Raw genomic sequence first — 24,968 nt, forward strand, 5'->3', positions numbered from 1 at the left:
CCACCAGGGAAGCCCCGCTTTGTATCCTTTAGGGTGTTTTTTTTCCCATCCCTCGCTTTGTCATCTTCTTAGAGATACACTATGTGTGTATATATAGTGTGTGTATACATAGGTATATATGTGTGTGTACATATATATGTAGATACATACACACACACCTATATTCATCATAGTTGCATACAAGTGGAATGCAAATGGATACTTGTGACATTTATCATTAGTGTTTTAAGAAATGTATTTTAGGAATTTGGGTCAGAGAAGGGTTCTTCATTTCTCAGTGCTTCCATTTTCTTAGTTTCCAATTGGGAGCAGAAAAGAGACAAATATAAATGATGGATAATTGGTGACAGTCTTCTCCAAATTCATTTTACTTGAAATGTCTGGCACCATCACCACTAGGATCATCCTCACCGTTAACATGAAAACTCTTGTTCAGATCAGTTTTCCCAAGAACTTGTCATAGTGTTATCTGCTAATTCATGGGCTCACAAACATTTTTTGCTGTGAAAAGGAAGAGTGCCAGAATAAGCAGAATTGCATTCAGTATGCAAATGAAAGTTTTATAGAAATAGGGTTGTATTGGAGATGAAATTAATTGTGACAGTTCAGGAGGAGTTTTACGGGAAAAGATTAACATGTTAGGTCCTCAGGGCTGTCTTCCCTGGTGCATATAATATTAGGCAAAATGAAATCTCCATGTGCCCAAGCTTTGTGGAGGAATGTTTATTGAGTGCATAGAAATTTGAGCAAGGCATGTCTCTAAGAGTTTATGACAGCCCATTTTCTTTTCTCAGTGTGAGGATGAATTGGTCCATTATCATCTAAATTGGAAGTCATGATGATGGTTCTTCTTTGATTCTCTTGTTGTTTACTTGTTAAGAAACTTGTACAGGAAAATGTGTTATTCTGAATTAAGTTGCAATTATAGAATAGCCTATAATGTTGTATTTTTTCATATGTTTATGTGCACATGAAAAGGAAAGATTTTATACAGGGGGAGATCAGATCTAACTTATTTGATTTTTCAACAGAGGGTAAGGTATACAATCTGGTACTACCCAGAAGTTCTGTTTTCAAGTTTGATTGCCTTTTGAATGATTTCTGCAGTGATAATACAGAAAAGTTATTTGTGTATATTCACTTTTTTTCTTCTTTTGCTCCAAGGAAACCAACATGTCTGACAAAAGTGACTTAAAAGCTGAGCTAGAGCGCAAAAAACAGCGCTTAGCACAGATAAGAGAAGAGAAGAAACGGAAGGAAGAGGAGAGGAAAAAGAAAGAGGTAAGTCCTGGGTGCTGTGCTGTCATCAGGGAAAAGGAAAACCACTCAATTCCGAGGGGCCGGTCGAATGGATAAAGAGGACCCTGTGAAAGAATGCATTTGCAATACCTGCATAAAATGAGTGATATTTACATACTTAGAACAGTAAGCTCATTGCCATCTATTGTGCACTGCTCAGGCACCACATAAACGGTCAATAGCATTTGGTCCAGAGATCCCCAAACCCCAGGTTTACCCCAGACTTGAACAGAACCCTGAAAGTGATCCGCGATAGCTCTACTGTTAGAAATCGCTTCTCCTTTCCGGGTCTCAGTTCCCTGTGCTTACCAGGGAAATAGCGTCCAGTAGTGTCCAGTCATGAGGATTAAACAAATTGATCTTATAAAGCACTTAGCAATATCTGGGATATACTGATGTTCAGTCGTGTCCGACTCTTTGCCACCCCAGGGACTGCAGCATGCCAGGCCTCCCTGTCCCTCAACATCTCCTGAAGTTTGCCCAAGTTCATGTCCACTGCATCGGTGATGCCATCCAGCCGTCTCAGCCTCTGACGTCTTCTTAGTAACTCTGTCCCAGTAACCTGGGATGTAGTTACTACTTAATGAAAGTAGTATCGAGCAAAGCCTTTAAAAAAAAAAAAAACTACCCAACCTGAACATTTTAGGAGGAAAATAGAAAATGATACCAGTGGATTACCATTATTTCCTCAGTGTGTGTATTTTTCGGGGCAACTAAGTGTGCTGGAGTTGGTAAAGGGAAAGCTGCATCTTTCTCCTTTGATGAGGGAGTAGACAGTCTAGGAGAAACTACTGTATGACACGTTACGTCCAGAAGAGATCTCAGTGACCTTCCGTTCAGGCCCCTCCTTGTGCCAGCAAAGCAACAGAAACCCAGAGGTGAAGTGCAGCTTTTCTGCCTGTCAGACCTGGAATACAGAACTCTTTTTTTTTTTTTTTAATTAAACCTTTAGACCATTTAATAAGCATGTTATAATAGAAAAGCCATCCTTTCTTTTTCTTAATTTCTTTCACTATTATTTCTAAAGAAATTGTGATGTATGTTCTTTTCCTCCTGTAAAATATTTTAAAAACTCCTTTATTGAAGTATAGTTGATTTATAATGTTTGCCAATCTCTGCTGTACAGCAAAGTGGCTCAGGTATGCACAAACATACATTCTTTTTCATACTCTTTTTCATTGTGATTTGTCACAGGATTTGCAATATAGTTCCCTGTGCTAATAATTAGGACCTTGTGGTTTATCCATTCTAAACGTAATCGTTTGCATCTACCAATCCCAAACTCCCAGTCCATTCCTCTCCCCGCCGCTTGGCAGCTAAAAGTCAGATTTCTGTGTCTGTGAATTTGTTTCTGTTTTGTAGACAGGTTCATTTGTGCAATATTTTAGATTCTGCATGTAAGTGGTATCATACGACGTTTGTCTTTCTCCTTCTGACTGACTTCACTGCGTGTGATCGTCTCGAGGCCCACACGTGTTGCTGCACATGGCGTTATTTCACTCTTTTTAATGAGGGAGTAGTAGTCCCTTGTATATATGGGTCATGTCTTCTTTCTTCATTCATCTGTTGGTGGATGTTTAGGTTCTTCCCATGTCTTGGCTATTTGAGTAGCGCCGCTCTGAACATAGGGGTGCATGCTTCTTTTCGAATTATAGTTTTGGCCAGATATTTTCCCAGGAGTGGGATTGCTGGGTCATGTGCTGAGTTCTATTTGTAGTTTTCTGAGGAACCTCCATATTGTTTTCCATGGTGGCTACATCTGCTCACATTTCCACCGACAGTGTAGGAATGGAATCCGGGACTCTTAGTTCCCAGTTAAATGCCTTTCTGCTATATCATCTGACTTTCCTATTATCTCAATCCAACAAATAGTTTATTTTTAATTCTCTGATTTGTTGTGGCAGTGTAGAAATAGCCCACATCTTGTACAAAAACCAGATGCCACATATATTTTTGGTAGTTTTCTAAGAAGGAAGCTTTGTATAGTGTGGTATTGCTATGTGTATAGAAATCAGACCTGCTTCCCTACTTTTAAGGGAAAAAATAATGTATTTTGAAGACTTAGAAGCTAAGTGCTGTTTCACACTATAAGGCTGGGAGACCAAGGCAAAAAGATCTCTAACAATTATTTTCCAGCAAAGTAAAACATAATTGTGTCACCCTCTGACCTCCTGGCATCTTGCTTCTCTTGCTACCATTATGCTTTGATTGATGCCATAGTTTATTTGTCCTTGACAGTGAGCATAATGTTTTGCCTTTGGAGATCTCTGCTGTTATATATGCAGTCTTGAGTGAGGCAGAGGTGAGAATTGACAAGGAATGGCTATTCATTTCCATGTGAAGCCAAAAAAAGCATTAAGTTGTTATGCTCCCTTTCCTTCAAATGTCAACACTTATTGTAGTTTTAAAGCACCTGTTATCCTTTACTAATAATCGGTTTCCTTTTAAACTGACATCCTAATATCCCACTTGAATTCCATAGAATTACCACAAAATGCCAAGTGATATGGGGAATCTGGCTCCAAATTATTCTGTCTGCTTCATCCTTGTCATTTCACACATTTGGGGGGAGGAAATTACAGGCAAACAAGACTGATGGAAACAGGCCACCCTTTCTGTTCCTATACCACATAACTTTGCCTGGTGGGGATTTAGCTTTTATTCAACAGACAGAGCCTTGGCGGGTTGGGGACAGCACATTGTTGGTGGGGGTGATGGTGTGCAGAGCACCTGCACTTGGGACCTTCCTGGGCCTCCACCTCCTTTTGGAATTAAAGTTTTACACAGTCTTAGTCTCCTTGTTGCTAAACTGACAGGCTGGTTGAAACCTGACGGTGCTCCATGGTAGCTGCATATGTTAGTCACTCGGTTGTGGCCAACTCTTGGCGACCCCACGGATTGTAGCCTGCCAGCCTCCTCTGTCCATTGGATTTTTCGGGCAAGAATTCTGGAGTGGGTTGCCATTTCCTCCTCCAGGGGATCTTCTCGACCCAGGAATTGAGCCTGCATCTCCTGTGTCTCCTGCATTGGCAAGTGGATTCTTTACCTGCTGAGCCATCAGGGAGGTCCTATGGCAATGGAATCCCAGTCTCCCCTCCCCAGAGTTTCTGGTTTGAAGTATCTAAATAGGGTCAGATTTGGGGATCATTGAACTGTATCATCCTGAAGGTCTATCCTGGCTTTCAGCCCTGACCCTTCAAGTCCATCTCCCCTGCAAAAGATCTTTCCTTGGGTCAGATTGTGATGACTTGGTTTGTTCTGAGAGTCCAGTGTTATATTAACAAGACGCAGGCAGTAGAACTCTGGGCTAACACAGAGGCTTTCAAGCTTCACATGGCTGGGAAACCTGGTTCTGCCCTTTGCAGGATGGCCTTGAACGGGTCTGGCACCCCTCTGCACTTGGATTCCCCTCTGTAAAATGGAGAGGAGAGTGGGTCCTTCCTCGGAGTTCTGTGAGGATCCAAGGAGGTGGTGCAGGACTGTGAAGACACAGAGGATCTGCTTGGTAAGAAGCGGCTGAAACTCTGCTCCTGAAATGGCCCTCACGCGGGGCCATTCATCAGCATCAATGCTGGGGACTCCATTTTTCAAAAATGCCCCATTGTCAGCAGAGTCTTCTAATCCGAGGCCCCTAGTTTCCTGGGATGACAGCATTCTGTAGTTGAAAGAAACCTAGAAGTCATCTCTTCTGATCTTTCTTTTTCACATGCTCTTGGGCCCTAGGGGCTGAGCCTCCGAAGTGATCTGACTTTATCTCCAGTCTCAGGAAGGACCCCCTATTCCAGCCAGTTGTCCAGATCAGAAACGTGGGGCCATGCTTTCAGCACGCCTTCTCCAGCTTCCACTGATCGGGGGTCCCAGACAGGCACAATGGCTCTCCCTGTTCCGTTTCATTTCCTTTCTCCCTAAATCCACATTCCAGCCAGCAAGGCTCGGCTTCCTACATTTCCCCCCACGGGCCAGGCTCTCTCTTGACAGGAGTTCATGAATACTCTCTCCCCTTGGCTTCCGCTGCTCTGTTAACCACATGCCTTCCAGTTCTCAGCCTGGACGTCTCTTCCTCTCGAAAGCCTTCTCTAACCCTTCTGTAACCTTTCTCTAACCCATGACCGAGTTAGTCCTATGCCCTATCCCTGACCGTACCAAATTATTTAGCACCATTTACCTATTTTTTCCTCCTCACTGAGCACAAGCTTTGGGGGACAGGGTTGTATTTTTCATCACGGAGTCAATGTCCAGCACAGATCCTGCCACATAGTAGGTCTTCAATAGAGGGGCACTTCCCTGGTGGCTCAGACAGTAGAAGAATCTGCCTGCAATACAGGAGACCCGGGTTCAATTCCTGGGGAAGATCCCCTGGAGAAGGGAATGGCTACCCCTCCCAGTATTCTTGCCTGGAGAATTCCATGGAGAGAGGAGCCTGGCGGGCTATAGTCCATGGAGTCGCAAAGAGTTGGACACAACTGAGTGACTTTTCATAGAGTAAGTGAATGAATGAATAGCTGACCTAGGTAGGGCGGGTCTGAGATGCTGGTCACAGACATTCTTTCCAAGCATCTGCATTTTTTTTCTGTGAATTTCCTTGGAAGCTTCAGATCCTGAGTCTGTGGGATGCTCCAGTTAAGGGTCGTTATCATTGACTCCTGAGTTTAAGATTTTCTAGTTTTTGTCTTGTTTGTAGAGAGACATAGCCTTAAGCGTATGTTGGAGAAGGAAATGGCAATCCACTCCAGTATTCTTGCCCGGAGAGTTCTGTGGACAGAGGAGCCTGGCAGGCTACAGTCCATGGGGTTGCGAAGAGTTGGACACGACTGAAATGACTTAGCATGCATTAAGCTTATGTTTGTTTTCTTTCAGCTTTACTTAGGCTTATATTTTGAATAAAACATGTTTAGAATAAAAAGGAAACAAAGTGCTCTTTAATTGCTAATCTGAGTGTCAGTGTATTTGCCATGACTGAAAACTAGTGTGAACTGGGACCACCCAGGTTGATTGTCTCCGCAGACCCAGGAAACTGTGTTCATGTATAAAATTACCACTCTCTGTGCCTTTGGATGTCAACTGCTTTCTTGGTTGTGCTATTATGGATGCAATCTGATTTTTAAATAATTACAGTGGCCACCATTTAAGATGCAGAGCCAATTTCATGAAAAATTGGCTTTAAAGCAATGAGGTGTGCTTAATGAGGCCACCCTGACGTTTTGTCCTGTTCTTGGCCTTCTGCTGACTTGCCTCAAGGTCAGAGGAGATGGTTGGATGGCATCACTGACTCAAGGCACATAACTTGGGCAAACGCCAGGAGATAGTGAGGGACGGGAAAGCCTGGCATGCTGCAGTCCATGGGGTTGCAAAGAGTCGGACAAGACTTAGCGACTGAACAACAAACAACAACAGGATGGACAGAGGCTTTCTGACCTGTCCTTGTGTGTTAACCGCTCTGCAGCTGTCTTTGGAAAAATGACGGATCATTCAGCTGACAAATTTTCTTTCTTTGGGTCCCCTCTCTGGGTCTCAACTCACAAACAGAAATACCATTTGCTGGGAGAGACATGGAGCCTATTTTAAATTACTAGTATGCAAAAACTCCTTCTTGAGTCATTAAAATGTGTGAGGACTCTGTAGTATTTACATGGGAAATATCAGAGGTTTCATGATTAGGGCACTTGGTATAACTGTCTTGGATGAAGAAGCACATTGTTTACTTTAAGGTGTTAATTGATAGCAGTTAGGAACTGGCTTTATTTCCAATAAGGCCCAGTTACCTAACCTTGCAATTTTGCTAGTCAACGTTGAGTGTCAGCGGCTTTCCTAAGTTTCTGTTGCGTCTAGATGGACGATTTATCCTTACTAATACGTGTCATCTGTCGTTGCATTGTCTGTTTCGTTAAGAAGTAAAAAAGGCAGAAGGCAGAGAATGAGTTGTGGAGGCGCCTTGTGTTGTGGGGGAGACACTTGGAGGTGGAGTTCTGCGTGCTGCTTTTGTACACTGTCTGGCAATGTGTGTTGACACGAGGTTTACTCTCTGGTATGTTTCTTGTTCTTGTTTAGTCGCTAAGTCATGTCCAACTCTTTTGCAACCCGAGGGACTATAGCCCGCCAGGTTCCTCTGTCCGTAGGTTTTCCCAGGCAGGAATACTGGTGTGGGTTGCCATTCCTTCTCCAGGGGATCTTCCCAACCCAGGGATCAATCCCATGTTTCCTGCTGGGCAGTCAGATTCTTTACCACTGAGCCTCCAGGAAAGCCCACTCTAATATGTTTCTTGAATGCTTAATGGTGCATAGAATGAAAGAAAAAAACAAATTCTGTGCCTTTTTGCCTAGGGCATACATGACAGAAAGTTACAGATAATATGCCTTCAGTTGATTCAAAAGGAAAAGATTGGATGGCTCTTCTGTTTCACCCTGTATGAGCTTCATTCGAACTCATGTTCATTATCACTGGCACCCTGTTGTCCTTAAATAAGTTTTTGTTGAAAGGATGAAGAAAGGTTCAATTTTTTTGTTGCTATTGCTAGAATATAGAAATGGCTTTGTTATGAGCGCTGGGTCACTGGGAGTTTAGAGGATGCCTTCTCATGGTAGTGTGGTAAAGGAGCTTTCTGAATGGGGTGTAGCTGGTGGAAACTCTCCTGAATGGTGTATAATTCTTAGATTTGATATCTATAACATAACAGTTCCCAAAGGCAATCGTTTCATTCATTCAGCATTTTTAAACTGAGCGTCAACTGTGTGGCAAGCCTGGATCTAGATGTGAGGATATAGTTATGAACAAAGTAAACACATATCTATTCTCAGTGAAGTTGACAGTCCAGTCGGTTACGGCTTACCTCTTCACTGTAAAACCATGCTATGCCACTTTGGCTTCCTGAGACGAATTTTGCTTATCTTGTTTGTTTGTTTTTTTTTTTAATTTATATTTCAGTAGTGACAGTGGTGATTCCCTTTTCTTTTATTGCCCCACTTTCCCTTCAGTCCTTCTTTTAAATTTATGATAGGTGAACATTGACATAGATCATCTCTCTGCAAGGTCCTTTTAAAAAATCTTAGTTCTGTCTTTGCCTCTGGGCTTCCCAGGTGGTGCTAGTGGTAAAGAACCAGGCTGCCATTGCAGGAGACATAAGAGATGTGGGTTTGATCCCTGAGTTGGGGAGATCCCCTGGAGGAGGGCATGGCAACCCTCTCCAGTATTCTTGCCAGGAGAATCCCATGGACAGAAGAGCCTGGTGGGCTATAAAGACCATAGCGTCGCAAAGACTTAGACACAGCTGAAGTGACTTAGCACGCACACATCTTTGGCTCTGTTGTCTGCATAAACTTTGGAACTTGCTAGTTTAAAGGTTAAAATTGGGAAAGAAAGTGAGCTTTCGTATCTTCCGAGATTAAACTGCCATTTCAGAAATCTCATGGATTACATGAGAGAACCTGAATCTTCTACATCCTCATTAGCCCTTATTGATCCCCATCATGCCAGTTTTCCCTCTGATGACAGAGAGCCAACTCATTGGAAAAGACCCTGATGCTGGGAAAGATTGAGGGCAGGAGGAGAAGGGGGGTAACAGAGGATGAGATGGATGGCATCACCAACTCAATGGACATGAGTTTGAACAAATTGCAGAAAATATGAAGGACAGGGAATCCTGGTGTGCTGCAGTTCATGGGTTTGCATGACTTAGTGACTGAACAACAAAGACATCAAATACCTGAGTGTATTTTAAACCCGAGGTGAATAAAACAGAAGCACTGAGCCCCGCACTGTGTGCAAAGATGCGTTTTGCTTACAGTCGGTGTGTAGGTTACCATCTGGGCGCAAGTCAAAGTTGCATGAACTCTTTCTGTTGTAGATGCCACGACAGAAATTATGCTTTACTGTTTTGAAATGTGCTTTGTACTCCTGAAAGAGGTAATGTGTCTGTGAGGGAGCCCAACTTGCCCCCGGAGAGGAAAGTGTGTCTGATAAGTGGATAATCGGCTTTTGACAAACTCTGAGACAGTCTCACTCCTGGAAACTCACAAAGCCTTGTTGTGAAGTAGCTGTACATCAAATAGGATGTTATCGTGTTTCAGATGTGGGGCAAATGCCTTGTCTTAAGTAGTAATTGTGTTCTGAAAAAGAAAAGAAACCTGAGTATTTAATTCCCCCCCAGAATTCCACCGCCAACCTTCTTTAACCTGTATTTTGGCTTGCTGCTATTTTGACTTGTTGCTTTTCCTTTAACTTTCCCGCCAAGCATTCTGTTTTCCTCATTTCAAAAAGACAAACTGGGCATCAGAAGCTCATACAAGGAGTGTCTTCCCCAAGAAAGCACTTGGGGAAAGAGTGTATCTCTCCTGAATGACTTTTTGTTTTATATTTTTCCACGTGCATAATTTTCTCCTTTGAGTTAATATGTATAACAGAAAAGCCCATGAAAATCAGAATTATGTAACAATACTTAGATAAGTATTGTTCACATGCCTTAATAAGGATTTTAGCCTGGTTTATTGAAACCATGGTAAACTTAGAGTACTGACACAATCACGTATTTTACAGTTACAGATTTTCATAACTAATCTTACAGCCAGACACTAAGAATTCCTTGTTTGCATAATCCCAAATGTGAGGCATGAATATTACAAATGCACACTCATCAAGAACTGATAATACGTCTTCCCAGAAGGGACACGGGTATCTAAATAACTAGACAGATTTGGGTTTTTTTTTTTTTTAAATCCACATCCAAGTTAGAAATATTTTGTCTTGATGGTTTCTTCTGAGACCAAGTGAGAAAAACTCTCCTAACGTGATAGAGGCAGGAAAACGCCTTCAACCAGAAGAGAAAGTACTGGGTACTTATAGTAGTTATTAAATGGAGCAGTTACAATGTTACAATGTTTTTTCATCCTTTATACACATGTTTATATCTATTTAGGGCTTTTGCCTGGTCTCTGCTGCCATGCATTTACCATTTTCAGTTTCATCCAGAGGCATACATTTAGCTCAGTTATTCACCTTCTCACTGGCATCTACTTTTTGTAGGCTGACATGCAGCAGAAGAAAGAACCAGTTCCGGATGACTCTGACCTGGATCGCAAACGCCGAGAGACGGAGGCCCTGCTGCAGAGCATCGGGATCTCGCCAGAGCCCCCTCTAGGTACCTTAGAGTGCCTTGTGTTTTAATATAGCCCCAGATTTGACTCGTGTAGGATAGACCATGTCCAGCGTTTACTATTCTGTTCCATCTCCTGTTTTTATGTTTTAAGAAATGCTTTGGCTTCTGGTTCAGGTGTATTTATTTTTGGAACTGAGGGGGCTGGAAGGAGTTAGGAGGACAGATTGAAGAGTGGTTAGCAATTGGCTGCTTACTGGCTGATGCTGCAGTCGACCTAATCCACTGCATTACTGTTAGAGTCTCTTATCCTTGTTAAATGAGTTACCACTGGTAAATACCAGAAATCGCAAGACGGAGGAAAAAAAACTTCATTGCTGAATCCCAGCCTCTCTCTGCCAACCTAAATACTGTGAATCTGGTTATGAATTTCATAACCACCCCAGGCACAGAGTTATTCTATGATGAAAATAGAATGCTCGGTGGGAAACTTAAAGGAAAACTTGAAATGGTGGCAGATTAGCAGCTAATCAACATGTTTAAATTTCTTTGACTCTGTTGTATATCTTGGTTTCATTGCTAATCAGCATCTCTACTGTAGCACCCTTCCTCCAACTCATTCATACCTAGTTGCTTATCCATGATCTCATTTTATTCAGGGTTTGGATGTTGAACTATTTCTTTTATTTTTGTTGAAGGTGACTTGTACATAATATGTTTATTCTGTCACTATATATCACTCATGTGATAAGTTATTTTATTTTTCTTTATCTATTTGCTTTCCATACATTTCAGAGTAATCCTAGGGTGTCTGTAAAACTACATTATATCCAATATAGTAAAAAAAAGCTTTAGAAATAATACATATAAATAAAGATAGTATCCGATCCCCTTTTATAAATCGTTCATCTTTTAATTCCATCGTCGGCTTTTATATTAACATAAATTTTCATTTATTTCCATAATTACTTAAATTAACAATAAAAATGATCCCATGAACAATAAAATGGCAAGTGTGTGTATCAATACAAGTAAGTAAAAGGGCAAAATATAATAATCATATAAATTATTAAGTGTTTCTGGATATAATTCAGTACATACACACAAAACTAAAACACCATGAAAAAACATTTTATACTCAACCTCAGTGTGTATTAATAGTAAGAAAAATCATATGTCTAACAATGATATAATAAACCCCAATAAGACGTTGATTATTTTGTTAGTTTCTTTGTGGTATGGGAGATGTAACCCACAGGATATTTGAGTGATGGGTCTTCTGTGAGGAGCTGACAAACCTTTTTATTCCTTAGTTGACAAGTAATACATGTTAGACCCTTGGCAATTATATTTTTGCCTCAAAATAGGCTTTGAAGTTCTGCTGCAGTGTGAACACTGGTTAAACACAACCGTAGAAGATTTTTCCCCTAACCTGCATAAAGCCAGCAATTAAACCTTAAGAGCAAAACAGTTTAAACATCCCTAAACCATGACCAAATTCTGAACTATCCCGTCATCCCTGCCAAAGGGCTCTGGCAAAAGTGGACCCCGTTTTCAACTTTTATCCATCTCTCCGACTTACCCTCTGACTTGTTGCAGAGAGTAATCAGTGAATTAATTGTAGAACCACGTGAAATTCCTAGTTTCTTGACAGATCTGCCATTGTGTTATAGGATTTGGGCAACATAGTTAAACCCTTTACCTTATTAAATAAATAAAAGGAAATTGCACATGATTGAAACCAAATGGGAATCTACACTATGTACTGAAGTTTCTCGCTGCCCATATGGCGTCTCTGGCATGAGTGATACTGAGATCCCATTCTCATCTGGCCTGGAGCCACCTTGGCTATTTGGTGCAGCTTCTATCTGAAGGACATTTGGCTTGTATCTGAAAGATAGAGGGGAAAAAAATCCACTTGCATTTCCTCTGATTTATTTTCTTTTATTACCCTTGTTTTTGAGAGTTCCAGCCTGCACTGACCTTGCTGTGTGAAGCTGTTTCTCCTGTCTTCAGAATGGCGGTTTGCTTACGTGTACACGGCAGTGCTTTCTAGAGCTGCCAGATGCAAAGAACACAATTCCCAAACACAGTAAACAGTGCAAGGGGATGAAACTATTAATTAAGTGTAAAAATAAAGCGGCCTGGCATCGTGCTTTGTTTTGAAAGAGATTTTTAAATTACCGGGTTCAACATTTGCCCTTTTCTCTATCTGTCGTTCAGTCTCTCATAGCAAATGCAGTTTATACTCCACAGACAATAGGCTTGCCTCCAAGTGCAGACATGCAGCAGGCTTTTCTGACTCCCCGTGACCCTCTAAAAGTCCTCAGAATCACTTATTTCATAATCATTTAAAGTTTTATAGACACCTCGTTTTATTTTGAATAGGTCACATCTATACTAACAAAATAAAGTGGAGGATTAGAATTATCTGGATAGTTCATGCTAGAGAGGGATTTGCCTTGAATTATCCAGGTAACTGTTTTGATTCTCCATTTTACTTTGTTAAGGTGGACATGGCCTTAGAATCTCTAAGTTAATTCTGTCTAAATTCATTTCAAATTTTAATTTCCGAAGTATGAAAAATTCACTGGACTCTTTTCTTTTCTTTCCTTTTTTTTTTTTTTTCCTTATCCCATCTCAATCTTTCCTGGCCATACAATCACTTTAATTTGAGCCCGTTTGTTTTGATTTATCTGACACTGCTCTTCCCCAGTGCAGCCGCTGCATTTTTTAACATGGGATACCTGTTATTTTCATTATTTAGTCCCAACCCCTATGTCTCCCTCCTCGAAATCAGTGAGCACTCCCAGTGAAGCTGGAAGCCAAGACTCAGGAGACCTGGGACCGTTAACAAGGTAAGAATTGTCCCTTCACCAAGGCCGTGGTGGGATGTCAATATTACCTCCCTCCCTCCCCACCCCCCCAAAAAAAGCAAGCAACCAAAAGTCTGGAAAACCACACCATGCCGTCGCACGTTGTTAACTGTGCGTTCCTCTTTACATATCAGTCATTTTTTTATGTTTACATTTATGGTGGCTTGCTATTTTTGGTGGCGTAGGATTGACTTTGAACCCTCGAAGTGATAAGTATCACTCTTGCGTGAATTAGGCTAATTTAACACCACGTGTCTTACTTGACAAACTTAAGCATATCCATTGGCTTCAGTTTAAAAGAAAGTAGGGAAGGACCAAAGACAAATGGAATATATATCTAGCTTCTCATTATTCTACCTTGGTTTTGGTTTCCATGAGAATCTTTGTGAGTGTAACACTGAGATATTCTAACCCTAAATTTACTTTTTCAAAAGTCTTGTTTATTTGCTTAGGAGAGTTGAGAAATTTGAGAGCTCAGCCCCCAAAGTGTTTTTATTATCATTATTAATTATTATAATCATCAGGATTAACTGCTTCATTTTTGTCAGTTGCCAAACTTTTATTACACTAGGTATATTCCATGATTATGTAACTAACTTCTCAAGGCTGATATACACATTCTCTAATTTGACCACTGAGGGAACATCCAAAATGTAGCAATGTGATGAGAGAAAGGAGAAGGCTTATTAATATGCATGGGGTCATGGAAACTTTCTCAGTCCAGATGTCTTCAGCAGTATTCCCACATGTGGGTGCCCATAGGCAGGCGATAGAAATGAGTGGGGAGTGGGGCCTTTGGCAGCTTGTTAGCTAGCAGTCCCTTTATAAAGCTCAGATGGTCTCTTCACAGCTCTTGGGCTGGTTGAGCTCAAATGGGAACATGGACCCAATTTTTCCACACCTTTCAATTTTTCATGAGAAGCTAAGAATGCAAATATTTATGCAATGGTCTCATGGACATTAAATGTTAATGACTTTGTTAAAAGGAGTTGTGGGCTTGATTTGGCTCATGAGTTGGTGATGTCTCACCTCTCTCTGACTTTTGAAATAATCATAAAACATTTTAATAAAGTTTCAATAAAAGAAGCAATCATCCACAGCCCCAGCATTCTAGATCAGCCTTTGTCTTGTCAGGGTACCTTTCAGTCCTTATCTACCTGTTTGTATGTCTTGTTACTGTATTGCTCCTGGAGGAAGTGAAGTGAAAGTTGCTCAGTCATGTCCGACTCTTTGCGACCCTATGGACTTACATAGTCCACGGAATTCTCCAGGCCAGAATACTGGAGTGGGTAGCCTTTCCCTTCTCCAGGGGATCTTCCCAACCCAGGGATTGAACCCAGGTCTCCCACATTGCAGGTAGATTCTTGACCAGCTGAGCCACAAGGGAATTCCTGAAGGAGAGGTATACGATTTTGCATTTTTCTCTGTTCACTTAACACCTTATCATGAGCATTATCTTCTGATGGTCCATTGTTTTCAGAAAAACCTCAGCAATTTTGGTAGAGAAAAACAGAAATGAGAATAGGGTTAGCCTGTGTTGTAGGATTTTTAGCTTTCTGAAGTCAATACATGAGACTAAAATGATTTCCCCAATACCTGTCCGTTCATGTGTTTCAGACTTGAGTGTTTTGTTTTCATAGGGTCTTTTGAAACAGGTTGGACACTGCTTTCAATTTGAGGAAAGTGAACATAGAGGCTTTTGTGGGCACCAGGCTGGATTGCGTTAGCAAATCGCCTTTGTGATTTGGAGTAGCACACGTCTTCCCGCATTTTTTGCTTTGAACACTTCAAAAGGTCTTTGAGGGTGGGGGAGGAAAAATAATAATAACACAGCATGTAAGATCTAACATTTATACAAGAGCTGGCACAATATAATCACATTCCTCAGGGGGGTCCATTGACCTATCATTAAGTTAATATATTTGCCTGTTTCTGCACAGCGATGGTATTGTGTCAGTGATGTGTAGTGTCGAGGGGTTCCATTGGCAGTGTTAAATACTATTACCAACTTCATAGTCGATTAGCCCTTTTGAAAACTTGTAGAGAAAGTTGACTGATGCTGTTAGCGCTCTGGGGACAGCAGCAGTTATTCTGTTAGAGGGAATGTCATTTCTTTCCCCTTCTTACATGATTTTTTTAACTTAACCACTTTGGAAGAGGTGCTATCTACTCCCACCTCACACAAACTCCAACTAGCTTCAGTTCTTTATAGAAACATTCTGGCAAGAGCAGGCAGCTGGAAGTCAATGAGTATATCCCTTGCTAAGTGCACGTTTCATAGGGATGCAAAGAAACTGGCTTTGAGGAAATGATTTTTCAGAAGAACTGAGCACAGAGTTGGCTTGAGAAGGCATTAGGAATAGCTTGGTAAACTGTGCCCTTGTTTTGAACTTAGGCACATTCCATGCAAATTTATGTTTTTGTTTCCATAAAGTATATATGCGAGTAAAATTTCAGAAGAATGTTATATTTCAGTTTTTAAAATTCTACTTGGAATGTCTTTTTCTGTAGAAGAAACATCTTTGAATGCAGTTACTGTTAACTCTAACACTTCATAAAACACGAGACTGAGAAAAGCACTTGGTAATTCCTAAGAATATAACTCTATAGCCATAAATTTGCATATTTGTGTAGAATTTGAACTTTTGGAAAAATGGAAAATCTTGCAGAAGATAACTTAGGAATCAAAGCAACACATCTGGTCCTGCCTAAAGGTGCACATAAATCCTTTCATTTGCCAGACTTTCAAACCAAAACTACAATTTTTTGCAGAGCCAGAATTAGCAAACATTTCTTATATAACCCCTGTAAGTGGTTAATTTGGAAATTGGCATACTTAATATGCCCTATTATAAAGAAAAGGTTAAATGGTGCTTTAAACATATGAAGTATAACAAAAATTTCTTTTATTGATTTTTAGGAGCAGTTAAGTAAATTTTCTAAACTGAGTGAATAGAGAGTAGATATATTTAACATTTTTTCAATTATACTAGTGTGATTTAATTTTTAAACTTATAGTATCATAATTTGTGTTCCAATTTCTGCTTCTGTAGTTACAGCCTGCTTCTCATTACAATTTACATTTGTGGTACTTTTCTCATAATTAGTTTTGGTAGAGTCAATTAATCATTGCTTGTTTAAACATACTAAACAAAGAACAAGCTCTTGGGTTTCAAAAAATTAACCTATTAATAAAAAATTTGAAAGACTAGTTTTACATATAAATATAGATGAAAAAATCCTAAATACGTTATTCGTAGCTGGAATCCAATACAATATTAAAAGGATACAGTGTTATGCTTAGTTGTGTTGGATTCAAAAATTCAAGGATATTTTAGTATAGAAAAATGTTACCTTTATTCAGCATATAGAAAGGTCAAAGAGGGAAAAGTAAATATTGCCGTGTATACTGAAATGGTACTTGCAAAATGTAGACATCTAGTCTCATATTTTAAAACTTAGTAAACTAGGAATATAAATGTTTTTCTCAATATGATAAAGAATATTAATTTCAAAGCAAGAGCTTACATCTTTGATACATGAGAGTGAAGCATTAGCATTTTATAGCTCTTAAAGAATGATTTATGTTTGGTTGAATACATGTTTCTCTTCCTCAGGAAGTGATGGGTTCCTTGCGAGAATGGAGTAAGTCATATTTGTGGTTGTGTCCATATAATAGGTGTTAAACATTTATTGAAAGAATCAAGTATCATCCTACTTTTTACAGGGCATGGAGGCACAGAGAGAAGAAGAAATTTTCTCAGGTTCACACAGGGCATAGCTGCAATGCTAGGTTTGAACCTGGGCAGGTCGATACAAGTTTCCACAATCTATACCTCAGCCCTACATCATCTCTAACAGCAATTGCTATGTGCTACACAACCTACTCCATAAGGTAATCATGATTAAACAAATTAGTATCTGTAAAGCACCAGGAAAGGAGTCTGACATGAATTAAGAATATGTGAGTTCTAGCTGTTAGGTTGATGGAGAAGTAATTCTGGTTTCAGACAATGAATTTTAAATCATTAGAACTAGACGCAAACACATTTTTATTAATCAAAATAGGAACCATTACAATCAATACCTTTTTGCCAATGAGAAATGTTTGTTTATTCCTGTAGCATAAAAACCCATGCTTCAGGATTCATGGAACTCTTGGAAAGCATTTTCTGCCTCCTGCTTGTTGTAGAAGCATTTTCTTTTCCTTTTTGTTTCAGATTTTATTTTATTTTACTTTACAGTACTGTATTGGTTTTGCCATACATCAACATGAATCCGCCATGGGTGTACACATGTTCCAAATCCTGAACCCCACCCCCCACCTCCCTCCCCATACCATCTCTCTGGGTCATCCCAGTGCACCAGCCCCAAGCATCCTGTATCCTGCATTGAACCTAGACTGGCAATTCGTTTCTTATATGATATTATACATATTTCAATGCCATTCTTCCAAATCATCCCACCCTCTCCCTCTCCCACAGAGTCCAAAAGACTGTTCTATACATCTGTGTCTCTTTTGCTGTCTCGCATACAGGGTTATCGTTACCATCTTTCTAAATTCCATATATATGTGTTAGTATACTGTATTGGTGTTTTTCTTTCTGGCTTACTTCACTCTGTATAATTGGCTCCAGTTTCATCCACCTCATCAGAACTGATTCAAATGTATTCTTTTTAATGGCTGAGTAAGACTCCATTGTGTATATGTACCACAGCTTTCTTATCCATTCATCTGCTGATGGACATCTAGGTTGTTTCCATGTCCTGGCTATTATAAACAGTGCTGCGATGAACATTGGGGTGCACGTGTCTCTTTCAGTTCTGGTTTCCTCGGTGTGTATGCCCAGCAGTGGGATTGCCGTGGAAGCATTTTGCCTGCAAACGGTTTTTGAGATGCTTGGAGCAGTGGTTGTTGGTTGGCGGGAGGTCAGGTGAGTATGATGGATGAGGCACAGCTTCGTAGCCCCATTCATTCAACTTTTGAAACTGGTTGTGCGATATGTGGTCAGGCATTGTCATGGAGAAAAATTGGGCCCTTTTTGTTGACCAGTACCAGCTGCAGGCATTGCAGTTTTCGGTGCATCTCACTGATTTGCTGAGCATACTTCTCAGATATAACGGTTTCGCTGGGATTTAGAAAGCTGTAGTGGTGGGCAGCAGACCACCAAACCGTGACTGTGACCTTGTTTTGGTCCAAGTTTGGTTTGCAAAAGTGCTTTGGAGCTTCTTCTTGGTCCAACCACTGAGCTGGACATCTGCGATTATAAAATCCACTTTTCATCACACGTCACAGTCTGATTGAGAAATGGTTCATTGCTATATAGAATAACAGAACACAGCACTTCAACATGACGATTTTTTGATTCTCGGTCAGCTCATGAGGCACCCACTTATCCAGCTTTTTCATCTTTCCCATTTGCTTCAAATGCCTAATGACCATATAATGGTCGATGTGGAGTTCTTTGGCAGCTTCTCATGTGGCTTAAGAGGATCACCTTTGGTGATGGCTCTCAGTCGGTCATTGGCAACTCCCAGTGGCCATCCACTACGCTCTTCATCTTCAAGGCTGTCTTCTCCTTTGCCAGACTTCTTGAACCACCACTGCACGGTACGTTCATTAGTGGTTCCCAGGCTGAACGTGTTGCTGTTGCGAGTTGTGTCTGCCGCTTTATGACCCATTTTGAACTCAAATAAAAACATCGCTCAAATTTGCTTTTTGTCTAACACGATCTCTGTAAGTCTAAAATAAATGTAAAATACACAGTAGGTAATAAGTCATTAGCCAAAAAATAAGGCAAGAAATGCTCATTGAAATGATATATAACATAACCATATTTATTAAAAGATGTATTCCAGTATCAAATGGCAAAGTTCAACAATGCAAAACCACAATTACTTTTGCACCAATCTAATATCACTGTTTGATTTACCCTAACAATTCCTAACCTTCAGATATTTGACCAGAAATGAATCTATTGAAGTGATAATAATTCAGCCCACATTTATTCTCATGTACACGGATGGCTTATAAGGGACTTTGCTTTAGGGATGTTCTCATGTTTGGCTGAGACTCCTTAGGCTTCCCAGTGACAAAGCTAAATTAGAGAACGTGTTGGCTTGTAGAAACTAGAAAAGTATTGACATCATAAAGTTTACTGCACACCAGGGCATAGGCTACACACTGTCCAAAACTTGATTTAAAAGGAATACTTTCAAATGATTTCAAAGATAAAATATGTCTCAATATGATAACATATTGTGCAACCTCTTACTACATAACCTCCTTAACAAGATAGAAGATGACTGATGTTTGAATTTTGTGACAAGTGGCTTGGGTGGATGGATACAGTAATTCGATTGATTTCTGTCTTCCTTTTGGACCATCTATGGCCTTAATACCATCACTAAGTTCTACCTTCCAATCAGTCAAGGACACTCAAGCACCCCCATTTATTTTTAATAACCTCTTATTATTATAAAAATAATATCAGTTCATTTTATACAACTAGAAAAGATAAATGAGCAAAAATAGAACAAATTATGTTCCTACGAAGAATATGCATTGGCATTCTTAATACCTTGGTGTATATTCTTTCACACAAGATGTATGGCATCATATATATCATAAATGATGTCATACTGTACAAACTGAAGAACTTGCTTTTGCATTTCAGTACATTTTCAACTTCTCTACTATATATACCATCTTCAGATTTCCCCAGTTGCTCCCAACATACTCCCATCATATTAAAATTGCCTTCCTTCCCAGCTGTCAACACCTATCAGCTAAAACCCTTATGTCCTTGATTTTCTGTAGAGAGGTGAAGCCTCTCCCAAGGGGACCTTAGATGCAGCAGAAACAGAAGTGTCTTCCGAAACCCTTAACAGGAGAACAGAAGTATGGAGTGAGTGGATTAGGGCTTTTTGGGACTTCTAGCTTCATGTGCATACCAGACCAGAACTGAAACAATACAGTCTTGTAAAATAAAGTAAAATTAAAAAAAAAAAAGAACTGAAACAGATGTCTGCAGATACTCTGCTATTCAATTTCAATGGTAGGCTTCCATATAGTTTATATTGTTTTATATTGAAAAAATAATTTGGGTAAAATTCAGATATTTAATAAACCCTACCTTTCCCTGATCCACGTATTGCCTAGTGAACTCACGAATAAGGCAATTAGAAGAATTTATTCATGGTCAACTTGTACTGGCTGCACCCAGTCACCACTTTTTTCTCGTGATTTGAGGAGAGGAAAGTGTGTTCAGGGGCTCCGTGAGCTTAATGCCCAACACAAAATCCTCAGGACTTTCAACTTCATCCACACTTGGACTCCATTGGATTCTCTGGCACTCTATGAACCTCAACGGATTTTTACCTCTTTTTGGTGAAACCATCCCCATCTTTTAAGGTGCTCTGATAACTCAGAGGCTAAAGGCAAGATGTTAAGGAGGTTTTGGTAAAGGTGAAGAAGTACAATTCAATAATGCAAAACCTAGGGGGGGAATTTAGTAAGACTATTAAGATTTTGTATGTACAAAATTCATTAAATTATCTTTATGTAAAGAGGAGTTGGCAGGATGCTTGCTACCAGCTAATTGGACTTCAGGGAGACTGAAAATCTCTGATTCGAGGCTATTTAAAAGTCAGTCTTTGCAAATTAAAATAAATTGTGTACTATAGGATTTTTTTTCTTTATGTAGCACATGGACTGACTAATTAAAAATTGTTGCTATCTTGTCAGGCAGAGAGTTCTGTATCTAACCATATGGTCATAGTAACAGGGTAAGCATCTATTTTTAGCAGAGTTGCTGAGCTTTCTTCCAGAGAGAGAACCTACTTGATAGCAGGTCCTTTATGGAAGATTTGGGGAAAACGCATCCTTTTTTTCTGATGGGAAGTCTTGCATTTCTCTTTGAATCCAGCGCAGATGGATTTCCTGTGTGACTCACAGTGGCCTGTGTCAGAGCTCTTTGTTAGGGCTTCGCTGTTGGCCGATGGAGGGACGATTCTCACACAGTAAATTAAGAACGAGCCTTGGTATAAGTGTGTGGTACACTGTTCCAGTTTTATTTCTGACATCAGGAAATCTTTATCATCATCACTGCCAGTCCAAAGTAAGGAAATCGTTGAGGCTGGAAAGCAAAACATTAACTCATTATTTAAATGTCATTCTTAATTAATTGACATCATATTAATGATTCTGACAGGCTGAGTGATATGATGGATATTTAAAATGTCTTTGTTATTCAATGTATTCCTTTTGGAAATGGCACTTAGAGAAACAGTTTGGGGATGACATTGACTGGAGATTTTCTGTTGGGCACTGTGCTCACATTGGTCCAAACTTTTCTTTATCAGTTTAGTGACTAGTGATTTGTTTGACATAGAAGACATGTGAAGCAAGAGTCCAGAAAAACTCTGGGACTCAGAGTACCCTGCCCTTGAGCAATCTTTCTACCCTAGAGAGAAAAGAAGAAGGTAAAAAGTTGGGCTCCAATGTGGTTGCTTCAGGGACTAATAAAAGTTGATGAGCTCAGAATGAATAAAAGAAAAAACATTTTCTCCTTGCAATGAGAGCTCTTAGATTTACTTTCTTAGCAACTTTCCCATATATTATACATCAGTGTCAGCTTTAGTTATCATGTTGTATATTACAGTCCTAGTACTTACTTATCTTGCAACCTGAAGTTTGCACCTTTTGACCACCTTCATCCAATTTCCCCATCCCTACCCTTTGCCTCTAGTAACGACAAGTCTGATCTCTTTTTCCATGAATTTGTTTGTTTTGGATTCTACATGTCATTGAGATTACAGAGTTTTGTTTTTTTCTAATTTATTTCACTTACCATAATGTCTTCAAGGTCCATTCATGTTGTCACAAACAGTAGGATTTCCTCATTTTTTAGGTTGAATAATATTTAATTATATGTATGTGTGTGCACACCACAACTTTTCTATCCATTCATACATTGAGGTCAGCCTTTTCAAGATAAGCTTTCCCTCTTCAGTAAGGAAGTGAGTCTGAAAATTCTTCTGGAACCATGTGATGGCATCATGCCACACAGACTGAGTTCTTCAGAAGTGGCTTGCAGACATGAAGGAAATAAGGCAGACATGCCCTGATGTATGCTCTCGTTTTTTTTACATAAAGAAAGTAAAAACTGTTTCTTAGGGAACCAACTTGCCCTCATACTTAATACCCATCCACAGAAAATGCAAGTAAAGACCATTCATTTGTTCATTCATTCATCACATTCATTCAATAAACAGTTAAGAATATATCATACAATACAATAAATGCTAGACCTGCGAGGAATATAATGAAGGAATTCTTCTCTCTTCTAAAGATCCCACTTCCAGTAAATGACATATTTAATTTGAAGCCGTCTGAGGATATGTTTCTACGTAGTTACGGCTCTCAAATATTTGTACTCATAGAGGTGAGCAATGATGTAAAGCATTATTCCCAGATGCAGTTAATTTGTATATTCTTGTGGGACAAGTGCTTTTGATTCATTACCTAGAGTCTTGATATTAGGTCTTGATATTAGGTACTTGGTAAATTTATTTATTGAGGTAGGGGTTTGTGGGTGTGTGTGTATGTGTGTGCGTGTGCATACACACTTATGCACGTGCACAGTTTGCAGAAACCTGAATGGGATGGGTGCGGGGTGAGTGAAGAGATGAGGACCCAGGTAAAAGCTGGGTAGTTCAAGGTTGCTGGGCTAGTTGCCAGAAGTGGCCTTTGCTCAAGGGGAGCTGTTGGCAGTGGTTAGAGCACTCAGATACAAAGCGAGGATTTCCTAGCAGAAACAAGGCAGAAACCAGTTACTGGGCTCAGGGCAGAAAGGCAGATGGGACTAACAGTGTGTTTGTCTTGATGCTGAGGCCCCTGGGCTTGGTAACAGTGCTCTTATATCCTTCAGACCATCTGTACTTGGTTTTAAAGCTTGATGCTGGGCTACTATCGAGGTCAAGTGGATTGCAGGTTGGCAAAGAGAACTGTGAGATAAGGAGCGCAGTCCCATAGAGAGACAAGTTATTTGTGAAAGAGGTGATTGAGGACAAATATATTTAGAGAATAAGGCATTTGAGTTGGGTCTCACATAGTGGCTATGCTTTGGACAAGTAGAGATGGGAGAAAGGGCGTTCAGATAATATCGAGGGAGATGTGGGAGAGAGGAGACGTGTGGGGTGTAGAATGTGTGTGAAGGAGACAGTATGAAAATACATCAGAGTCTGGGAGGCAGGTATGGCCTTGGAGGTATTTGAGATTCCTAGTCCTATATTTGAAGCCAGGAAAATATTGAATTTACCTGGCAACTTACTAAATATACAGATACCTAAGGCATAGATCTGAGTTGAGGTCTGGACCACTGCATTTTTGTAACACTTTCAAGATCTGAGGATGTGTTTGGGGGAGCCACTGATCAGATAAAAAGGACAGAAAATGTGAACGAGGATTGTGGTGCTGGAGAAGGAAAGAAGAGCCTGACGAGACAAGAAGAGGTTAAATGCTATGGATATGTCCGAAAAGCATGTGAAAAGGAGGAACTTTGAGTTCAAGGGTGATGAGGACTTCAGGGTTATCTTTTGCAGAAGATATGTGGGCATCTTGGAGATCATCGGTAGCTATAGAGGTGAGGGGAGAAGAAATTACTCTGGTTGGGGAATGTCTGTCTTTATGGGGATGGAAAGAGTAAGGATCCTTCCAGAGGTATAACAAGAAGTGAAAAAGACGTGGTTTTTAGGGTCAGGAACACTAAAAGAAATAACATGCTTATGAAGGAGCCAATAGTCACCAGAATCATAGCGATCAAGTATGAGGAACAAGCATAAGCCGTGGGACTTGATGGGTTAGGGTCAGCATCTTCACCATCATCGTTTTTGTTATTTACCACTTGTGGTGTTTTATTTCCATAGGGTGAGTTCCTGGGAGTGAAACGAGTTCCAGAGTAATTCTGTGTTTTTGATTCTTGCTCCATGCTGGCATGTTGCTTTCCCAAAGAACTGTGCTAGTTTGAAATGCCACCAGCAGTAGAGGAGAGTGCCTCAGCCACATTGAATGTTAGCATTGCAAATGATGGTTCTTTAAAAAAATTTTTTTTGTTAGATTTTCTTTTTTAAATTAAATTAATTTATTTCTAAATGAAACAAAGATGAGTATTTTTAATGATAAAAGGTACAATTTGCTAAGAAGATAGACATCATAAACCATTGGGCACCTAACAATAAAGAAACAAAGATACAGAAAGCAAAATCAGAAGAAATATAAGGGAAAAGAAAAAAGTATATAATCACAGTGAGACATAGTAACATTTTTCTGAGAATATCAAGTGCAGAAAAATAAGAATGGGAGCATTTTAAATGATGTCATTAAAAATTTATATATGATAGATTTCTATTTATATTGCTCTTATAGCCTACAAAAATATATTTAAAATTTTGTATTTCATATGTTGTTATTAGATGTCCATAGGACATTTAGAAAAAGTGGCCAAAAGATAAACATGACTAAATTTCAAAAAATATCATTCTTCTTTTTGTGATTCAGTTATACATATACACATATATTATCTTTGAAATTATTTTCCCATGTAGGTTATTACACGATATTGGCTCTAGTTCCCTGTGCTAGACAGTAAATCCTTGTTGCTTGCTGCATATCTATTTTTTTTAAATTAGAAATCTAGCATTCTGT

The 24,968-nt window shown here is 39.8% G+C and overlaps 1 protein-coding gene across 4 annotated transcripts in view; it reads left to right on the forward strand.

The window, feature by feature from the left end:
• The first annotated feature begins 1,173 nt into the window (after positions 1-1,173).
• The window catches only part of DYNC1I1 (dynein cytoplasmic 1 intermediate chain 1), a 322,279-nt gene continuing 298,484 nt past the window's right edge, over positions 1,174-24,968 (forward strand). For 2 of the 4 annotated variants that reach the window (XM_068972507.1, XM_068972509.1), the window contains exons 1-3: positions 1,174-1,281; positions 10,316-10,430; positions 13,102-13,243. In XM_068972507.1, coding sequence (XP_068828608.1) covers positions 1,174-1,281; positions 10,316-10,430; positions 13,102-13,243 — 365 coding nt within the window. The remainder of the gene's footprint in view (positions 1,282-10,315; positions 10,431-13,101; positions 13,244-24,968) is intronic. The other 2 variants (XM_068972508.1, XM_068972510.1) reach the window with 1 other exon arrangement.

This window comes from Capricornis sumatraensis, chromosome 5, assembly GCF_032405125.1.
Source record: "Capricornis sumatraensis isolate serow.1 chromosome 5, serow.2, whole genome shotgun sequence".
Taxonomy (NCBI): domain Eukaryota; kingdom Metazoa; phylum Chordata; class Mammalia; order Artiodactyla; family Bovidae; genus Capricornis; species Capricornis sumatraensis.